Consider the following 20,785-nt stretch of genomic DNA (forward strand, 5'->3'; position numbering starts at 1 on the left):
TGAAATAATGCCATTTGCAGCAACATGGATGGACCTGGAGATTATCATACTAAATGAAGTAAGTCAGACAGAGAAAGACAAATAGCATACGATATTGCTTATATGTGGAATCTAAACAAAAAAAATACAAATGAACTTATTTATGAAACAGAAGCAGACTCACAGACTTCGAGAATAAACTTATGGTTACCAGGGGGAAGGGCTGGGGGGAGGGACAGGTTGAGAGTTTGGGACTGACATGTACACACTGCTATACTTAAAATACATAACCAACAAGGACCTACTGTATAGGACAGGGAACGCTACTCAATATTCTGTAATAACCTAAAAGGGAAAAGAATTTTAAAAAGAACAGATACATGTATATGTATAACTGAATCACTTTGCTGTGCACCTGGAACTAATACATTGTTAATCAACTATACTCGAATATAAAATAAAAATTAAAAAAAAAAAGTCAAGGAACCAGATGGCTTCACTGGTGACTTCTACCAAACATCTAAAGAATTAAGGGACTTCCCTGGTGATGCAATGGTTAAGACTCCACACTCCCAATGCAGGGGGCCTGGGTTCAATCCCTGGTCAGGGAACCAGATCCCACATGAATGCCGCAACTAAGAGTTTGCCTGCCACAACTAAGACGCAGCCAACCAAATAAATATTAAAAAAAAATTTATATCAATCCTTCTCAAACCTTTCCAAAAAATAAAAGTAACACTTCCAAACTTATTTTACAAGGCCTACATTACCCTAAAACCAAAACCAGACAAGATGCCCCAAAAAAAAGAAAATTACAGACCAATATCCCTGATGAACATACATGCAAAAAGCCTCAGCAAAATAGTAGCAAACGAATTCAACAGTATACTGCAAGTATTATGCACCATGATCAAATGGGATTTATTCTGGAAAAATGCAAGGATAGTTCAACATTCATAAATCTGTCACTGTGATACACCATGTTAACAAAGAATAAAAATCATGTTATCATCTCAATAAACGAAGAAAAAGCATTTAACAAAATTCAACATCTATTCATTATAAAAACTTTCAACAAACTGGATATAGAAGTGTACCTCAGCATAATAAATGCCATATATGACAAGTCCGTAGCTAACATATTCAACAGTGAAAAGCTGAAAGCAGTTCCTCTAAGATCAAGCACAAGACAATGATGTCTGCTATTGCCACTTTTATTCAACATAGTACTAGCAGTCCTAGACAGAGCAATTAGGCAAGAAAAAGAAATAAAACACATTCAGATCAGAAAGGAAGAAGTTTAACTATTTACAGATGACATATTACATATAAAAAACCCTAAAGAAGCCACCAAAACTGTCAGAGCTAATGAATGTAGTAAAATTGCAAGCTAAAATATCAACATACAGTTGTTCAAGGCACCAACCCCACGCAGCCAAAACTCTGAGTATAACTTTACAGTGCTCCATATCCACAGTTCTGCATCAATGAATTCAACTGACATTGACGATGTAGTACTGTAGTACATATTTACTGAAAAAAATCCATGTATAAGTGGACTTGTGCAGTTCAAATCCAAGGGTCAACTGTACAAAAATCAGCTGCAACTCTATACGTTATTAACAAACTATCAGAGAAGTTGGAGTTACTCAGTTCTTCTAGGTCTCTCCCACATATACATGTTACTAAACTTTTGTTTTTCTCCTCTTTAAAAAAATAAAAAGAAATTAAGGAAAAATCCCACTTACAATTGCTTCGGAAAGAATAAAATACCTGGAATAAATTTAACCAAGGAGGTGAAAGACCTGTACACTGAAAGCTGTAAGACACTGATGAAAGAAATTAAAGAAGACACAAATAAATGTAAAGATGTTCTATGTTCATGGATTGGAAGAATTAATATTGTTAAAATGTGCATATTCCCCAAAGTGATCTACAAACTCAATGCAAACCCTATCAAAATTCCAATGGCATTTTTCATAGAAATAGAACAATCATATAATTTGTTTGGAACAATCCTGAGAAAAAAGAACAAAGCTGGAGGCCATCACATTTCCTGATTTCAAACTGTATTACCAAGCTATAGTAATCGAAACAATACGATGTTGACAAAAAAAAAAAAAAAAAAAAAAACAGACACATAGCTTAAGGGAACAGAATAGAGAGCCCAAAAATGAACCCATGAATATACGGTCAATTAATTTATGATAAAGGAGCCAAGAACATACAATGGAGAAAGGATAGCCTCTTTAATAAATGATTTTGGGAAACAGCAAAGACATGCAACCAACAAAGTTTTCAGTCACTGGATAAATGGATAAAGAAAATGTAATATATATACAATGAAATATTATTCTGCCATAAAAAAGAAGGAAATTCTACCTCTTGCACAACATGGATGGCCCTTGAGTGCATTATGCTAAGTGAAATAAGTCAGAGAGAGGAAGACAAATACTTTTTGGTGGTTGCCAGAGGTAGGGGGTATGAGGATGGGTGAAATGTGTGAAGGTGTTCAAAAGGTAGAACTTACAGTTATAAGTTCTCAGAATATAATGTTCAGTATGGTGACTATAATTAACCATACTGCATTGTGTTTTTGAAAGTTGCTAAGAGATTAGATGTTAAAAATTATCATCACATAAAAAAACTGAAAGTATGTAAGGTAACAGATGTTAACTAAACTTACTGTGGTAATCATTTTGCAATATATACATATCAAATCATTATGTTGTACACTTTACATGATACAATGTTATAAGTCAATTACATCTCAATAAAACTGGAAAAAAAAGTTAAAAATAAATAAAAACAGGGATATGAAGAAAAGATACCAACTTTCAGAGAGTAATTTCTCTGAGGAAAAGAAAAAGAATGTGGGGAGGACAGAGGAGATCTTAACTTTCTTAAAAACAAAAGGTGTAAAGCAAATAAAATTGTTAACGTCTGCTACCTCTAGATGGTAAAGATACAGATATTTGATATTATTTTTGATGCTTTCACATATTTCTGAAATATTTAAATAAGAAAGCCAGTCATTAGAGCAGAGTGGCTAAGTAGTTCCTGGGGACGTCCTCAACCTGGCCTGAGATAGGTACCTGGCCTTCGTTTTTTCGGCCCGCACTCCATGATGCTGTCACTATGCTGAGACAGTGTCTCGTCAGTTCCACTTTCCACCTCTTCATTTCCAATATTCTCCTCTTCACAGCCAGTCTTTTCTTTAACTCGATCACCCAGGGCACTTTTTAACATCTATTAAGAAAATTCTTTTTAACATCTTTCATTGATTTCAGCAGAATGCAAGTTGGAAGGATTAGACAGATATAACCTTTAAAAAGATTTTTCTGATAATTAGCACAAGTTTAGACACAAGTTGTTAGATGCATATGCACAATTTCTAAAGGATATATATCAGTGCCAGGGGCTATTCAGCTTCAATAAACTTAAGAGTAAGTCACATAGGGATTTAACATATTTATTTAATGATACTCCCAAACTACAGTATTTTGTGAAAATCAGGGATCCATCTAATTTTATACCAAATGTGTCTTTAGTGACAAAGAGAAACAATAAACATGTATCTAAATAGATATATAGTTTAATATAATCATTTATGCTAAATTATCAATTAAGTTTTCATCAGGATTCGTTAAAAATTTGGATAAATCTGTACCAAATTTGGTTATATCACAAAAGGCTAGGAGATCATTTCTCATTCTATGTCCTACCTCCTTGATTTATGGAACATTTTCACAGTAACTAAGACACAATTAACTTCCTAGTACCTTAGGTTAACTCTCACCTTCAATTGAGAAACCACTTAAATGCTCACCAACTATGGCAATCTCAATACAGATAAAAAAACAAGACTTGCCCAATCTAGTTCAGAGAGGCGCTGAGATAATTTCTCTGATACTGCATGTAATTCTTGTTCTGTTAACCTCTTTTCTGCCCTCTGGGAGAAAGGTGAATCCCAGGATGAGACTGCAGCTCTGTTTTCATATCTGTAATAAAAATGACCTTGTGACACTTAGGTAGACAAGTGTACATTACTTAGTTCAAAACAACTGTAATAGGGACTTTCCTGGTGGCACTGTGGTTAAGAATCCTCTTGCTAATGCATGGGATATGCGTTCGATCCCTGCTCCGGGAAAATCCCACATGCCACGGAGCAACTAAGCTTGTGCGCCACAACTACTGAGCCTGAGCTCTAGAGCACGAGCCACAACTGTTGAGCCCATGTGCCACAACTACTAAAGCCCACATGCTTAGAGTCTGCGTTCTGCAACAAGAGACGCCATTGCAATGAGAAGCCTGCGCACCACAATGAAGAGTAGCCCCTGCTTGCCGCAACTAGAGAAAGCCTGCACACAGCAACAAAGACCCAACACAGCCAATAAATAAATTTATAAAAACAAAACAAAAACTGTAATACATGCTTTACCAAATATTTCATACTGGTCTTCAGAGCAAATCTGGAGAGTATACCCTTAACTCTTCAAATCCATTTGCAGACAGATTGTAAACACTTGAAACCTACAGTAATGTTACCTTTTTCCTTTGGGAAGCTTCCTTGTCCTAGGGCCTTGGACCTGAGCTGGATACATTTCCTGTTTGCTATCTTTAGTTAACTCGGAAGTTAAGGAAACTCTGTTATCTGGTTCCTATTAAAAACAGAGGAGAGTTCATTTTAAAAAGATATAAGAAAGACACAAAAATAAGAACATTTTGGGTGTGATGGGAAGGAAGAACCTGTGACACAAAGCTAGATCCTTTTATTCTCCACTTTTGCTTTTTTAAAAAACACATTTGTCAAAAACATTTCATTGATCTCCAATGCCAAAGGAATGGAGCAGTATCTATAAACTTGTACTCAAAGAAAAAGTATGGCTTGGGATGCCATTCAAATATAAAGGCAAGTGAGATGTTCTCAAATATGAATATTTGGGGGTTACAGCTATACCTGGACAAGGAAAAAAAAAAAAGATCAAATCACAGGTGGAAAGTATTAAAGTCATTATCTTTCACATCAAGAAGCCAACATAAACTGCCCCAAATGGAAACAAAGCCAAAACCTCCAAAATACGAATACAGACTCAACATTTTAAACAATTTATTTCTTAACCTTAGAGGGAATCTCATGGAAAATATTTCCTATGGTGAAGAAACATTTGATGTTTCACAACCTCTTCAATTTCACTTGAGTGTCTTTTTTTTCTAACAAAGTAAAATTAAATACCTTTTAGTAAATAACAACTATAATCACATTTTAAAAAAACTTTAAAAATTGAAGTTAGTGTCCTGTTCAAGAATTATTTCAAAATGAATATTCCCACTTAACTGCCACCCAGGTAAAGAAAAAGAATATTACCAGCAACTCAGAAGCCCTTCCACCACCCCTGCAAGCCACCCCCAAATGTAACCATTTTCCTATGATCCCTTTTTTCTCTTTTTATCCATCCACTCTCCTATCTAAACAGATGCACAGAATGTTTAGAACGATGGTCACCTAATGCTAACTGTACTTTTTTGGCATTGTTTGAATTTTTAATAATGAGAGTGTATCATGTTTGAATTTTTAATAATGAGAGTGTATCATTGTTTATAATTTACCCTTGGCATATGCCTGAGTGTTGTTGCTGCTAAGAAGATAGGACAGGATGACTGTATAAAAAAGGATTTTATTTTCAAAGAAGGAAAGAGTGGAAGCAAATAGGTCAACATGTTAATAGTAGTTCATGCTGGATAATAGGAATACGGATGAAAGATTATTTTTTACACTTTCTTCTATGTTAAAAAATTGCAATTACTTAATTAGACACATACAATATGGGTTCTGAAGCTAGAATGCCTGAATTCTAATCCTAATTCTACAATTGCTATGTGACCTCAGACAAGATTCTTAAACTCTCTATTTCATAGGAAATAAAAATAGTACCTACTCCAGAGCTGTGCTGTAAAGAAGTAATTTATTCAATACCTATAAATTACACAGAACTGTGCCTGGAACAAAATAAACACTCAGTATGTGTTGGCTCTTAGTATTTCACATAGTCATCCTGTCCCTATCTTCCTAGGGTAAGAATATGCAGGTGTATACAGAGGTAAATTTTAAGTACAGTGCTCTGATTAGTGCAGTATCCTTGACTACGATTCTAGTACAGACCTTTTTAAATATATAGACTTTTGTCCAATTGAAAGCAAGCTTTTCCACTTACCACAGAAAGTGCTGTGCCTTTTCCAGTAGAATTCATGGTAGGGGAGCAGTGACTTGAACGCAAGTATTCTTTTCCTATGGGGCAGGGGGCTCGAGGCTCTGAAGAGTGGTAAGGTGGATGTAAAGGAATAGCTGATTGGATAGGCTCCCCTAACTTCCTAGCACTTGGAATCATATCCACAGAAGGAATTTCCGCTGGTTGGACAAATTAAAGTGCACATTAAGATGAACTCTAAGAAATAAATCATTTTATATATATACATACCCTATATAAACATGTTCACACACATTACTGAGAAATATATCTTAAACTTGATTAAAAAAAAAAAAAAGGCATACCAGAAAAACCCAATGAAAATAGGGACTCATCCTCAGTAAACAAGTAGGGACCTAATTAAATCAGGAATAATGTAATTTTAATGTTATTATTGTAAAAATGTTTCCTAAAAAGTTACTTTAAAATAACGAAAAATTACTAAAAACCTAAATGGCTTGAAGAATAGCTATATAAATTATGGTTCATCCACATGTTATTAAAAATAGCCATTAACAATGACTTTATATGATACTAACCATATGAAAATTCTAGAGATAATATGAAATGAGAATATTTTTCAAGTTATTATAATTTGAAGACCTGATATACTAATATATAACTGATATACTAAGGTATCAGACACTCTTATTGTCCTTAAGTCTTTGTTTGAGAGGAGAGGATTTCGATAATAAAATAGCAGATGCAAAACATGACCAAAGACCATCTTAAGAAGAAATCTGAATTCATAATTAATTGCAAACATTTATAAATGAGCTCATGTAAAACTAAAAAGAATCACATTAATTGTAGAGTAACAAAAGTAGAAAGGCCAAAAGCAACATCAACTATCTCAGGAACAACTGTCTCCAACTCACAGCAATGGTCGCAAGAACTCAATGCGTTACTACTCACTGTCTTCAACAAAGGATGTCCTACTCTTGGATAAAAAACTAGATGAGGGAGGGTTCAACACTTCTTCATGTGAGTCAGAACATGGTAGAGCTGAGGCTTTTTTAGACTGCATTTCTTTAGGACCTTGGGCACCTACAAAATATTAAAGTAAAATTTTTTTATTGCTGAGTGTTAGACTAAAAGCTAAGAGTTTAGTACCCAGAGGATAAAAATATCAGGAGTGACATAATCATAGGACTATGCTGGTCTGATTGCTTGAAATACCAATTACTTTTTTTTTTTTTTTTTGGCACACGGGCTTAGTTGCTCCATGGCATGTGGGATCTTCCTGGAGCAGGGACCGAACCTGTGTCCCCTGCATTGGCAGGCAGATTCTTAACCACTGCGCCACCTAGGAAGCCCCCAATTACTTTTAATAACTACCAGATAGCAATATGTAGTTCTGTAGCCCAGAATCATTTATAGAACTTGAAAGCAAAATTTTACACAGTTTCATTCCTTTGCTTTAGAAAAATAGGTGCCAGGGCTGTATTAGAAATGCTGACTGTTGCATGGGTATATCTCTGAGCTAGAGGTCTTCGCTGGTACCATAATCAAAGATTTGTAGGTGAAAGAAACTGTTTTATCTATCTAATTTTCAAATGCTTAATACTTTATATCTGCTCTATAATGATAGAGAGCTATATTAAAAATAGTTCTGAAATTGAGGGAATATCCACTTTGCTCCCTTGGAAATCTACAGTACACAAACTTCTTATAAACAAAATGGATTCATTACTTCCTCTCTCTGAATAACTATCAATCCTTTCTTCAATTTAAAGAAAGACTTTCACCATAAACTTATTACTCACTTCCAAGGTATGAGAATGCACCCTGAAAACTCACTGTTTACGAATATGGTCAACTGATAAAATCACTAAATACAGAAAAATTCACCTTGTACAGATACCCAAATTCACACAATTTATTCCAAAACACTGTATTCTTAAATTTTTGACACTCATCTGATGCCTTTTAAGAATCAGCAAATACATCTTTTTGTGCTCTCCTTTTCCACAATCCAGTGTGATATGGCCATTTTCACATCAAAAAGTTTTAAGTATGTGAATTTCCTTCCATAATTTCGTATTTCACATGAATATCCTCTAAGATATAATGGTCAAAATTCACAACTTGGTCTTCAATTTCATGATACTGGATTTGTCATCAGTACCACAGACTGATTCCCTTTTATCTGGGTCCTTTTTTTCTTCAGCATCTTGAATAACCATTTCATATGCTCTTTCTTTTTGATGGAATTTCTCCTAAAATCTCATGCTTAGCTATCATCTGGAACTTTTAATTTGTCAGACTGAAAGTTACACAAATATCTCTCAACAATCTTCAGATTGTTTTAGAATGTACTGTTTTATCATTGTAGAGATTGTGAACTTTTTTTACTGTAAGCATTAATAATATTTCAATCAGGGAGTTCCCTGGTGGCCTACTGGCTAGGATTCCAGGCTTTCACTGCCATGGCCTGGGTTCAATCCTGGTCAGGGAACTGAGATCCCAAAAGCTGCACGGCATGACCAAAAAAAAAAAAGAAGAAAAAATTCAACTATTAAGTATCTATATAGTAAATATATAACATCTCATTCACCAAAAAAAGGGTTCTCAGTAGAACAAATGAGTGAAGATTGTCAAAAGGTACAAACTTCCAGTTATAAAATAAGTAAGTCACGGGGATGTAATGTACAGTACAGTGACTACATTAATACTGTATTGAGGGTACCCTGCGCACCAGAGGTCTCTCATCCCAGACTCCTCCACAAGGAGTCTTGCTCATGCCACCTATAAAGCAAACCCCAATTCTTGTAGAGGCCTCATTACCCCCTCGCCCACTCAGAGTCACAGAGCAGCAGTGACTGGGCCCCAGGGGCAGGCCAGATTTGCATCATGATGAGATCCTGTTGTATATTCTGTTTACAAGATAGTTAGGAAACAATTTCTCCTTACTTATATAAAAGGTTTAGGGAAGGGAGATGGCCAAGATGGCAGAGTAGAAAGACTCTGAGCTCACCTCCTTTCACAGGCACACCAAAATCAAAACCATATGCAGAACCACCATTGAAGAAAAAGATAGGAACCTACCAAAAAAGATTTTCTACAACTAAAGACATAAAGAAAGAACCATAATGAGATGGCTAGGAGGGGCAGACCTGCAATATAGTCAAGTCCATACCCCAGGTGGGTGACCCACAAACTGGAGAATAAGTACATTGCAGAGGTTCTCCCAAAGGAGTGAGAGGTCTGAGTCCCACAGAGGCTCCCCAGCCTGGGGGTCCTGCACTGGGAAGATGAGCTCCCAGAACATTTGGCTTTGAAGGCCAGGGGAGATTACTTCTGAGAATACCAGAGGGGTGCAGGAAATAGAGATTTCATTCTTAAAGGGCACAAACAAAATCTACTCTGGGACCCAGGACAGAAGCAATAATTTGAGAGGAGCCTAAGCCAAACCTACTTGCTGATCTTAGAGAGTCCTGGAGAGGCAAGAGGAAACTGCAGCTCACCCTGTGAACATTGACACTGGCCGCTGCCATTTTCAGGAGCTCCTTCTACCATGTGGACCCAGGTGCTGGCAAGTGCCACTGTGGAATCCTACCTCTAGCTCATTAGCACCAAGACATGGCCCCAACCCAATAGCCTGTAGGCTGGGACACCTCAGGCCAAGCAACTAACTAGGCAGGGACACAGCCCCACCCATTACCAGACAGGCTGCCTTAAGATCCCATGAACCTACAGACACAGCCTTGGGACACGGACCTACTCACCAGAGGGACCAACACCCAGCTCACCCACCAGTAGGCATGTACCAGTCCCAGAATTCCCTGGGCTCTGGCCTGCCCTCCAGGGAGCCTTCTGTAGCCTCTGGACCAGCTTTTCCCACCAGGGGATAGACATCAGACTCAAGAACACTAGTCCTGCAACTTATGGACCCAGCCTTCCCATCAGAGGCCAGACCCTGAACTGGGAACAGCTGGGCCCCAGCCCTGCCCACTAGCAGGCCAACATAAGCTTCAGGACACCCTGGACCCCATACCCAACTGCGTCAGGAACTGCCCCCACCCAGCAATCTGACACCAGCTCTGGGACCCCTGGGGTCTGCAACCAGACTCCAGGACCTGGCTCTGTCCACCAGTAGGCCAGCATTAACCCAGGACCTGGCTTCACCTACCAGTGGGCAGGCAACAGCCCCGGAGTCCTCTAGACCCTGACTCTGCCCACCACTGAGCCAGCATAAGCCCCAGGGGTCCCTGGGGTTATGCAGTTAGCCACCTCATGACCAGCCAACCAGCAGCTGGCAGCCTCTGCACAAGACAACCAACTGGACTGGGGGCCAACCAAGTGTATGACTGCCCACACAGTCAGCCCATGACAACAGAAAGACCCACACGGTCCTCCAGAGGGGGAACCTCTAGAGCATATAGCTCAGGTGACAAGAGGGAGACATGCTGCTGGGACACATAGGATGTTTCCAACAAAAGACCACTTCTCCAAAGTTGGGAACCATAATCAATGTACCAGATATATAAAACTAAAAACAGCAACTCAGGCAAAATGAGGCAACAGAGGAACATGTTCCAGATAAAGGAACATGATAAAGCCCCACAAGAAGAACTAAGTGAGGCAGAAACAGGCAATCTACCACAGAAGGAGTTCAGAGTAGTGATTGTAAAGATGATCAAAGAACTCAGGAGAAGAATGGATGCACAGAAAGAGAAGCTAGAAGTTTTTAACAAAGAGTTAGAAAATATAAAGAACAACAAAATAGAAACCAAAAATACAATAAGTGAAATAAAAAATACACTAGAAGGAATTAAAAGTAGACTAAATGATACAGAGGAATGGATCTGTGAGCTAGAAGACAGAGTAGTGGACATCACTGACACTGAACAAATTTTAAAAAATGGAAACAAATGAGGACACTTTAAAAGACCTCTAGGATAATATCAGGTGCACTAATATTCGCATTAATGAGGTTCTAGAAAGATAAGGGAGACAGAAAGGAGCTGATAACATATTTGAAGACATAATAGCTGAAAACTTCCCTAACCTGGGAAAGGAAACAAGTCCTTTCCAAGTCCAGGAAGCATAGCGAAGTCCCAGACTACAAGCCACACTAGTTCTAAGGGTAAAAATTAAAGAGAGAATATTAAAACCAACAAGGGAAAAGCAAAAAAATAACATACAAGAAAACTCCCATAAGCCCATCAGCTGACTTTTCAGCAGAAACTCTGCAAGCCAGAAAAGAGTGGCAGGATATATTTAAAGTGATGAAAGGGAAAAACCTACCATCAAGAATACTCTATGCAGCAAGGCTCTCGTTCAGATTTGATGGAGAGATCAAAAGCTTTACAAACAAGCAAAAGCTGAAAGAGTTCAGCATCACCAAACCAACTTTACAACAAATGTTAAAGGAACTTCTCTAAGCAAAGAAAAAAGGCCATAACTAGAAATGTAAAAATTACAAAATGAAAAAGTTCATTGGTAAAGGTAACCATACAGTAAAGGTAGGAAATCATCCACACACAAAGCTAGTAAGGTTAAAAGACAAAAGTGCCAAAATCATTTATATCCACAATAAACAGTTAAGGATACACAAGACAACATGTAAGATATCAAAAACAGTAATCATGAGGGGAGGAGAATACAAATGCAGAGTTGTTAAAATACATTTGAAAGTGAGAGGTCAGCCACTTAAAACAATCATATATATGATTGTTTTACATGTACATACGATTTTATATATATATACACACATATGCACACACAAATGGAAATCAAAAGAAAACCAGGTAGCAATACTCATATCAGACAAAATAGACATCAAAAACTGTTACAAGAGACAAAGGAGAACATTATATAACGATCAAGGGATCAATCCAAGAAGATATAACAATTGTAAATATATATGCACCCAATATACAAGCACCTAAATACATAAAGCAAATATTAGCAGACATAGAGGGAGAAATTGACAGTAACACAGTAATAGTAGGGACTTTAACAGCCCACTTACATCAACAGATAGATCATCCAGACAGAAAATCAATAGGAAAACCCTAGCCTTATTCACAGAAAATCAATAAGGAAACACTAGCCTTAAATGACACATTAGACCAGATGGGCTTAACAGATATCAATACAGAACATTCCATCCAAAAGCAGCAGCATGCACATTCTTTTCAAGTGCACATGGAACATTCTCCAGCATAGATCACAAACTAGGCCACAAACAAGCCTCAGTAAATTTAAGAAAATTGAAATCACATCAAGCATCTTTTCTGACCACAACACTATGGGACCAGAAATAAAGTACAAGAAAGAAACTGCAAAAAACGTGAACACATAGAGGTTAAGCAATATGCTGCTAAACAATCAACGGATTACTGAAGAAATCAAAGAGGAATTTAAAAAATACCTGGAGACAAATGAAAACAAAAACACAGCAATCCAGCAAAAGCAGTTCTAAGAGGGAAGTTAGTGATACAAGCTTACTTCAGGAAACAAGAAAAATCTCAAATAAACAACCTAACCTTACACCTAAAAGAACTAGAAAAAGCACAAACAGGGACTTTCCTGGTGGCCCAGTGGTTGAGACGTCACCTTCCAATGCAGGAGGTGTGGGTTTGATCCCTGGTTGGGGAGCAAAGATCTCACATGCCTCAGGGCCAAAAAACCAAAACATAAAACAGAAACAGTATTGTAATAATTTCAATAAAGACTTTAAAAGAAAAAAGGTCTGCATCAGAAAAAAAAAAAAAAAACCAAAAGAAAAAAAAAAGCATAAACAAAACCAGAAGTTAGTAGAAGAAAGGTCAGAGCAGAAATAGATAAAATAGAGACTAAAAAAACAACAGAAAAGACTGATGAAACTAAGTTGGTTCTTTGAAAAGACAAACAAAATTGATAAACCTTTAGCCAGACTCATAAAGAAAAAAAGAGAGAAGGTCCAAATCAATAAAATCAGAAAGGAAAAAACAGAAGTCACAACCAGCACCAAAGAAATACAAAAGATCATAAGAGATTACTACAAACAACTAGATGCCAACAAAATGGGACAACCTAGAAGAAATGGACAAATTCTTAGAAATGTCCAATCTCCCAAGAGTGAACCAGGAAGAAACAGAAAATATGAACAGACCAACTACCAGTAATGAAAATGAGTAATTAAAAAACTCCCAACAAACAAAAATGCAGGACCAGATGGCTCCACAGGTGAATTCTACCAAACATGCAAATAGGAGTTAACACCTAATCTTCTCAAACTATTTCAAAAAATTGCAGAGGAAGGGACACTTCTGAACTCACTCTATGAGGCCAGCATCACCCTGAAACCAAAAACTGACAAAGATATCATAAAAAAAAAAAAAAATTACAGACCAAAATCACTGGTGAACATAAATGCAAAAATTCTCAATGACATATTAGCAAACCGAATCCAACAATGCATTTAATCCTACACCATGATCAAGTGGGATTTATCCCAGGGATGCAAACATCTTCAATATCTGCAAATCTGTTAATGTGTCACATTAACAAATTGAAGAATAAAAATCATAGGATCATCTCAATAGATGCAGAAAAAGCTTTTGACAAAATTCAATGCCATTTATGATAAAAACTATCCAGAAAGTGGGCATAAAGGCAACATACTCAACATAATAAAGGCCATATATAAGAAACCCACATTTAACATCATACTCAACAGTGAAGCTGAATGCATTTTCTCTAAGGTCAGAAACAAGCCAATGATGCCCACTCTCACCACTTTTATGCAACACAGAATTAGAAGTCCTGGCCACAGTAATCAGACACGAAAAAGAAATAAAAGGAATTCAAATTGGAAAGGAAGAAGTAAAACTGTCACTGTTTACAGGTGACATGATACTATATATAGAAAATCCTAAAGAAGCCACCAGAAAACTACCAGAGCACATCAATGAATTCAGTAAAGTTGCAGGATACAAGATTAATATGAAGAAATTTGTTGCAATTTTATACACTAACAACAAACTATCAGAAAGAGAAATTAAGGAAACAATCCTATTTACCATTGCATCAAAAACAAAAAAACAAAAAACAAAAAACAAACAAACCCAGGAATAAACCTACCTAAGGACGTAAAAGACCTGTACTCAGAAAACTGTAAGACACTGATGAAAGAAGCTGAAGACAACACAGACAGATAAAAAGATACACCATGTTCAAGAACTGGAAGAATTAATATTGTTAAGTTGACCATACTACCCAAGGCAATTTACAGATTCAATGCACTCCCTGCCAAATTACTAATGGCATTTTTCACAGAACTAAAACAATTTTGAAATTTGTATGGAAACACAAAAGACCCTGAACAGTCAATCTTGAGAAAAAACAGAGCTGCAGGAATCATGCTCCCTGACTTCAGATTATACTACAAAGCTACAGTAATCAAAACAGTATGAAACCAGCACAAAGTCAGACACATAAATCAGTGGAACAGAATAGAGAGCCCAGAAATAAACCCACACACTTAAGGTCAATTAATATATGACAAAGGAGGCAAGAATATACAATAGAGAAAAGACTGTCTCTTCAATAAGTGGTGCTGGGAAAACTGTACAGCTACATGAAAAGAATGAAATTAGAACATTTTCTCACACCATATACAAAAATAAATCCAAAATGGATTACAGGTCTAAATGTAAGACTGAAAACCATAAAACTCCTAGAAGAAAACACAGGCAGAACACTCTTTGACATAAACTGTAGCAATATCTTCTTGCATCTGTCTCCTAAAGCAAAGGAAATAAAAGCAAAAATAAACAAACGGGACCTAGACAGACTTAAAAGCTTTTACACAGCAAAGAAAACCACTGACAAAAAGACAGCCTTTAAAATTAGAAAATATTTGCTAATGAGAAGACTGATAAGGGGTTAATATCCAAAATATATAAACAGCTCATATACCTCAACATCAAAAATACAAACAACCCAGTTAAAAAATGGGCAGAAAAATGGTACAAATCAACCGGTTTGCAAGGCAGAAATAGAGACACAGATGTAGAGAACAAACATATGGACACCAAGTGGGGAAAGCGGGGAGGATTGGGGGGGAATGAATTGGGAGATTGGGATACCAAATTGTACACTCTAAATATATGCAGTTTACTGTATGTTAAATGTATCTCAATAAAAGTTCTTAAAAAAAAATGGGCAGAAGACCTGAATAGACATTTTTTCAAAGAAGACATACTGATGGTCAACAGGCACGTGAAGAGATGCTCAATAATGCTAATCATCAGAGAAACGCAAATTAAAACCACAATGAGATATCACCTCACACTAAATGGCTAGCATCAAAAAGACCACAGATACTGAGAAAACCATAATTCAAAAAGATACATGCACCCCAATGTTCACTGCAGCACTATTTACAATAGCCAGGACATGTCCATCAACAGAGGAATGAATAAAGATGATGTGGTGGATATATAAAATAGAATACTACTCAGCTATAAACAATGAAATAATGCCATTTGCAGAGGCGTGGATAGACCTAGAGACTATTATACAGAGTGAAGTCAGAAAGAGAAAAACAAATACCACATAATATCTCTCATATGTGGAATCTGGAAAAATGGTACAGATGAACTTATTTGCAAAGCAGAAACAGAGACACAGATGTAGAAAACAAACTTATGGATACCAAGGTGGGGAAGGGAGGATGGGATGAATTGAGAGATTAGGACTGACAAATATACCCTACTATGTATAAAACAGATAACTAATGAGACCCTGCTGTATAGCACAGGGAACTCTACTGAATGCTCTGTAGGAAATCTAAGTACATATAACTGATTTACTTTGCTGTTATATGTATATATACATATAACTGATTTACTTTGCTGTACAGCAGAAACACATTGTAAAGCAACTATACTCCAATAAAATTTTTTTAATTTAATTAAAAAAGTGTATGCTGACTGAAAAGAGAAAGAAAAAACGAAGGAAAAAAACACATCACAGATAACAAATGTTGGTGAGGATGTGGCAAAAAGGGAAACTTTGTACACTGCTGGTGGGAATGTAAATTGGTGCAGCCACTGTGAAGAACAGTAGGCTGGTCGACATCCAAAGAAGGTGATGTTGTGTATATGGTGGGATTGGAAGGGAGTCTTCTATTATGAGCTCCTTCCAGAAAACCAAATGATTAATTCCAACAAGTACTGCTCCCAATTAGACCAAATGAAAGCAGTACTCGACAAAAAGCATCCAGAATTAGTCGACAGAAAAAGCATAATCTCCATCAGGGTAACGCAAGACCTCATGTTTCTTTGATGACCAGGCAAAAACTGTTACAGTTTGGCTGGGAAGTTCCAATTCATCTGCTGTAGTCACCAGACATTGCACCTTCAGGTTTCCATTTATTTAGGTCTTTACAAAATTCTCCTAATGGAAAAAATTTCAATTACCTGGAAGACTGTAAAAGGCACCTGGAACAATTCTTTGCTCAAAAACAAAAAGATAAAAAGTTTTGGGAAGATGCAATTATGAAGTTTCTGAAAAATGGCAGAAGGTAGTGGAACAAAAGGATGAATATGTTGTTCAATAAAGTTCTTGATGAAAATGAAAAATGTGTCCTTTTTTTTTTTTTTAACTTAAAAACCAAAGGCCAACCCAATATATTTGAAAGTTGCTAACAGAGTAGATCTTAAAAGTTTTCATCACAAGAAAAAAAAAAGTGTAACTTTTTGGTAATGACTGTTAACTAGACATACTGTGGTAATCATTTTGCAATACATACAAATAATGAATCACACTGTACATCTGTATAAGTAATACAATGTTACATGTCAATTATATTGCAATAAAAAAGAAAGATTTATAGTCCTGGAATTAAAGCCTAAATTAGATGCCTAAGAATGTGTATGATGACATTTATCTGATGACTTAAATCCAAATATAAAAGGAAGCTACCATATGACATCAAACCCAAACACCCTCTTAGCCTGGCTTTTCTCTCAACCTTTTCTTTTTTCTTTTAATTACATTAAAATCTGAAAACAAATAATTCAGTTTATAGATATAACTTTTCTACATGGCACTTGCTATCACAGAACACCATTTCTAAAATCACCACCCCTTTCATCTGACTCTCTGCCTTGAAGAAACATTCTTGCATTACTTACACTTGCCTCTGGTCATTCTGCTACTTTGCCCATCCCAGTGGCAAGTACATGTCTTTGGTCTACTGTCTACCTTCCCAGACTTAGGTCCTTTGAACACAATTCCTTGGAATGGAGTGTCTATTCCTTGGAATTAGAGTATTAATGCTGAAAGGGATTTCAAAGATGGTTTAGTTGAATTCTCTAATTTCACACTTGAAGAAGCAGGGGCTCAGAAAAGATAAGGCGCTTGTCCAAAGTCACACAGCCAGTGGCAGAGTCTAGAAGACAACATAGGCCATTTGATTTCCATAATTTAATGTACTTAATTCTACTCCAGCATTCCTGTTTTTCCATTCAAAAAAATTCTTATTGTGGGCCTGATGTTTTGCTAATTTTTGGAATACTAAGATGAATATGAATAATTTTACTAGACATTTCACTTATTTGTCTTATTTATTGACTGCCTCCATAAGTAGAACATTTGTTCCCTGAGGGAAGGGATTTATGTCTGTGTCTGTTTTGTTTACCACTGTATCACCACTGCCTGGCACAGGGAGGGCACTAAATAAATATTTGCTGAATGGATATGAGGTGGCTACTGTCCCTGGAACTCACAGTGTATATAACAGTCAAACTCAAAGTTACTGTGCAATGTGAGAATGGTGTTAGTGAAATAGGGGAGGAGGACCACACTGCAGGAATACAGAGCCTCAGAGGCCAGGCTTTGTATAGAACAGTAAGGAAGAGCATTCCACCAAAAGAAACTATATGATGTTGGGAGTTCCCTGGTTGCCTGGTGGTTAGGATTCCAGGCTTTCACTGCTGTGGTCCAGGTTCAACCCTTGGTTGGGGAACTGAGATTCTGCAAGCTGCATGGCATAGCCAAAAAAAGAAAAGAAAAGAAAAAAACTATATGACACCAAGAGAAGAGCAAGACAGCCAAGATGGGCAGAACAGGAAGTGGGATGGTAGGAGGAGGACAAGGTGAGAGGCTCAAAATGGGCCTGAGAGATATTCAGGTTTACTGTGTATAAGCAGTAGACTGTTAGAAACGTGGCCTGAAGCCTGGGGACAAAAACTGCCATTGGATGTACACACCTGGTTGAAATGATGAAAAAGTGAGTTACCCAGTTCAGGAAACTATATTCTGAGTGTGACCAGACTGTTAAGCTACATCCAGAATTTTCTTCCAAAGGTATCAAGTCCCACATATTACACGACAAACTTGCATCCACCTATCTGCCCATGCGCCTGGGACTCCCACTTGACTCATTTTGGACAACTGTTCATATTTAGTAGGTAATGGTAGTATTCTAGAATTTCAATTCTGATGTACAGTCAGAGCTCTCGCTATTCTTCTCAACCGTTAAACACTCCTAAAGTATAACGATTTACATTTTCATAGTTTTATGCTGAATAACAATAACTGATGTTTAAAGTTTAACTACTCACCATTACTTCTTAGAGAAAAGGTGTGTGCTGTGTCTCCAAGTCTAATTATTTCACCAGTGGATTCTGCTTCATCTCCATCCCAAGAGGGGCCCAATGCATCAGACGAAAGGGAGCACCTGAAAGAGTTTCCTCACTTACCGATGGCCTGGCCTGACCACAAAGAGCCCTTGCTGTGAGGACCCCAAGAGCCGCCTCAAGCAGCCTGCCTATAGATGAGTCACACTGGTCACTGCTATGTGTGGGAAAAAGGGAGACTTTCCCTTCTGCTGCTCATCTGTTTTAACTGATATATGCATGGCGGGAAAAGCTGTGTATAAAGTGTCAAGGATTAAATGTATAGGAAAATACACACAGAGAACAATAAATACTGGTTACCTCAGAGATGTGGAAGTAAAGGGAATCTGGGTAAGATATTAATTTTCTATTAAACATCCTTTGTTTCACTTTTGCACTTTTGTTATTTTTTTAATCTAATACTGAAAAATAAAGTCAAGAAATTTATTTTCTTATGGTCTCCTTTAAGTCACATTTCCCACATTGTACTATATTTAAACAAGAAGGTTTTTGCCTGTGCTTTTCAAACCATGACAAACTCCGTAAGAAAACTGATAATCCGATATTTAAGGGAAAAATCACAGCATCACGTCCAACCTCTACTTAGCAGAAGTACAACCAAACCTGTAACAACATTACATTTTGCCTATGAAAACAGTACAAATTTTAAAATATTGGTTGATAATACTGGTTGATGAGGGTGCAGTAACCCAGCACTTTTATACTGCTGGTGGGTATATAAAGAGTCACAGTCTTTTGGGAAAGTAATCTAGCAACTTTTAATAGCCTAATATCATTCATAGTCTTTGACTCTACCCGTAGCTTAAATATATGTGTGGGAGGAGGGTGGAGAAAGAATCAACAAAAGTATGTATCACATTTAAAAAAATATATAAAAAACACAGGAACAACTACCTCCACTTTAGAGGTGTGGTTTAGTAAATTATGATGCACCCATATGCACAGTATGTTATACAGTGATTAAAAATCAATATAAAGAATTTATCAAGTTATGAAAAGACTTGATGTGTTAAACTTTAAAAGGCAGGAAACAAAATTATACAGACAATATGACTAAATCCCCAAAGGAAAAACACAGTAAAAAAGACTAAATTACAACAAAATGTTAACAAGCAGTTATTTAGTTTTTTTTGCTTTTTAATTCTTCTGTACTTTACAAGTTTTCTGCAAGGAACATACACTACTTTGATGATCAAGGGAAGTGTTTTAAATTAAGTAGATTGTTAATGCTGAGAATCAGGCATTATATATAGCTCAAGGGTCTTAAAACTCCCTCAAGGAGGTTTAAAACATGAGAAGTTAGTAAAATTTTCACATTAGCTTTGTTTTTTTTGTTTTTTTGCTGCCATTCTGGTATACTGTGTGCAATTTTAAATCTTAGTAGACGCAAAAGATTAACTTGTTTTGATTAAATTCACAGACACTGAGTGCTACCTCTCAAAAGAAACTCTTTTCCACGATGATCTGGACTCTTTAGTACTTTCTCGATCTTCCAAAGGGTCTCTTCGATGGGATTCTTTAGAACCCTGTTCAGTTTCACCTGTTTAGAACAGATAAAAGCAATACCAAAAAAATCCCCAAAATAATACAACTATTTCTCTATATAGGATGGGTAGAGGTAAGGACAGTAAAATACCCTCAACCCCTTCCTGGTAAACTGGGCTCTTGTGAAAGTGAAATAAGAACCAAATCATTACTTGCAATGAGCATGCATTACTTGCATAACAAAGAAGCAACACAAGTGTTGCTTTAAAGGCAGGGTCTACAGTTGTATTAGCAATGTTTTATTTTTTAAGCTAGGTGGTAGGTTCATTTATTATTCTTTATACCTCTCTATCTGTGAGGGATGTCTGAGGAAAGATGACTAGGGTGTGGCTTCAGAAAAACATGATTGTGTCAGCCTACCTCAAGCTCCAAAAC

General features: G+C 36.8%; 1 protein-coding gene across 3 annotated transcripts in view; it reads right to left on the minus strand.

The window, feature by feature from the left end:
* CEP95 (centrosomal protein 95) overlaps nucleotides 1–20,785 on the minus strand; it is a 50,528-nt gene that overhangs the window by 21,381 nt on the left and 8,362 nt on the right. The window contains exons 5-11 of one of the 3 annotated variants that reach the window (XM_057716329.1): nucleotides 20,300–20,405; nucleotides 18,791–18,906; nucleotides 7,143–7,274; nucleotides 6,195–6,388; nucleotides 4,528–4,640; nucleotides 3,851–3,980; nucleotides 3,075–3,228 (exon numbers count right to left, since the gene is read on the minus strand). In XM_057716329.1, coding sequence (XP_057572312.1) covers nucleotides 3,075–3,228; nucleotides 3,851–3,980; nucleotides 4,528–4,640; nucleotides 6,195–6,388; nucleotides 7,143–7,274; nucleotides 18,791–18,906; nucleotides 20,300–20,405 — 945 coding nt within the window. The remainder of the gene's footprint in view (nucleotides 1–3,074; nucleotides 3,229–3,850; nucleotides 3,981–4,527; nucleotides 4,641–6,194; nucleotides 6,389–7,142; nucleotides 7,275–18,790; nucleotides 18,907–20,299; nucleotides 20,406–20,785) is intronic. The other 2 variants (XM_057716330.1, XM_057716331.1) reach the window with 2 other exon arrangements.

The sequence above is a fragment of the Hippopotamus amphibius genome, chromosome 17, assembly GCF_030028045.1.
Source record: "Hippopotamus amphibius kiboko isolate mHipAmp2 chromosome 17, mHipAmp2.hap2, whole genome shotgun sequence".
Lineage (NCBI taxonomy): Eukaryota > Metazoa > Chordata > Mammalia > Artiodactyla > Hippopotamidae > Hippopotamus > Hippopotamus amphibius.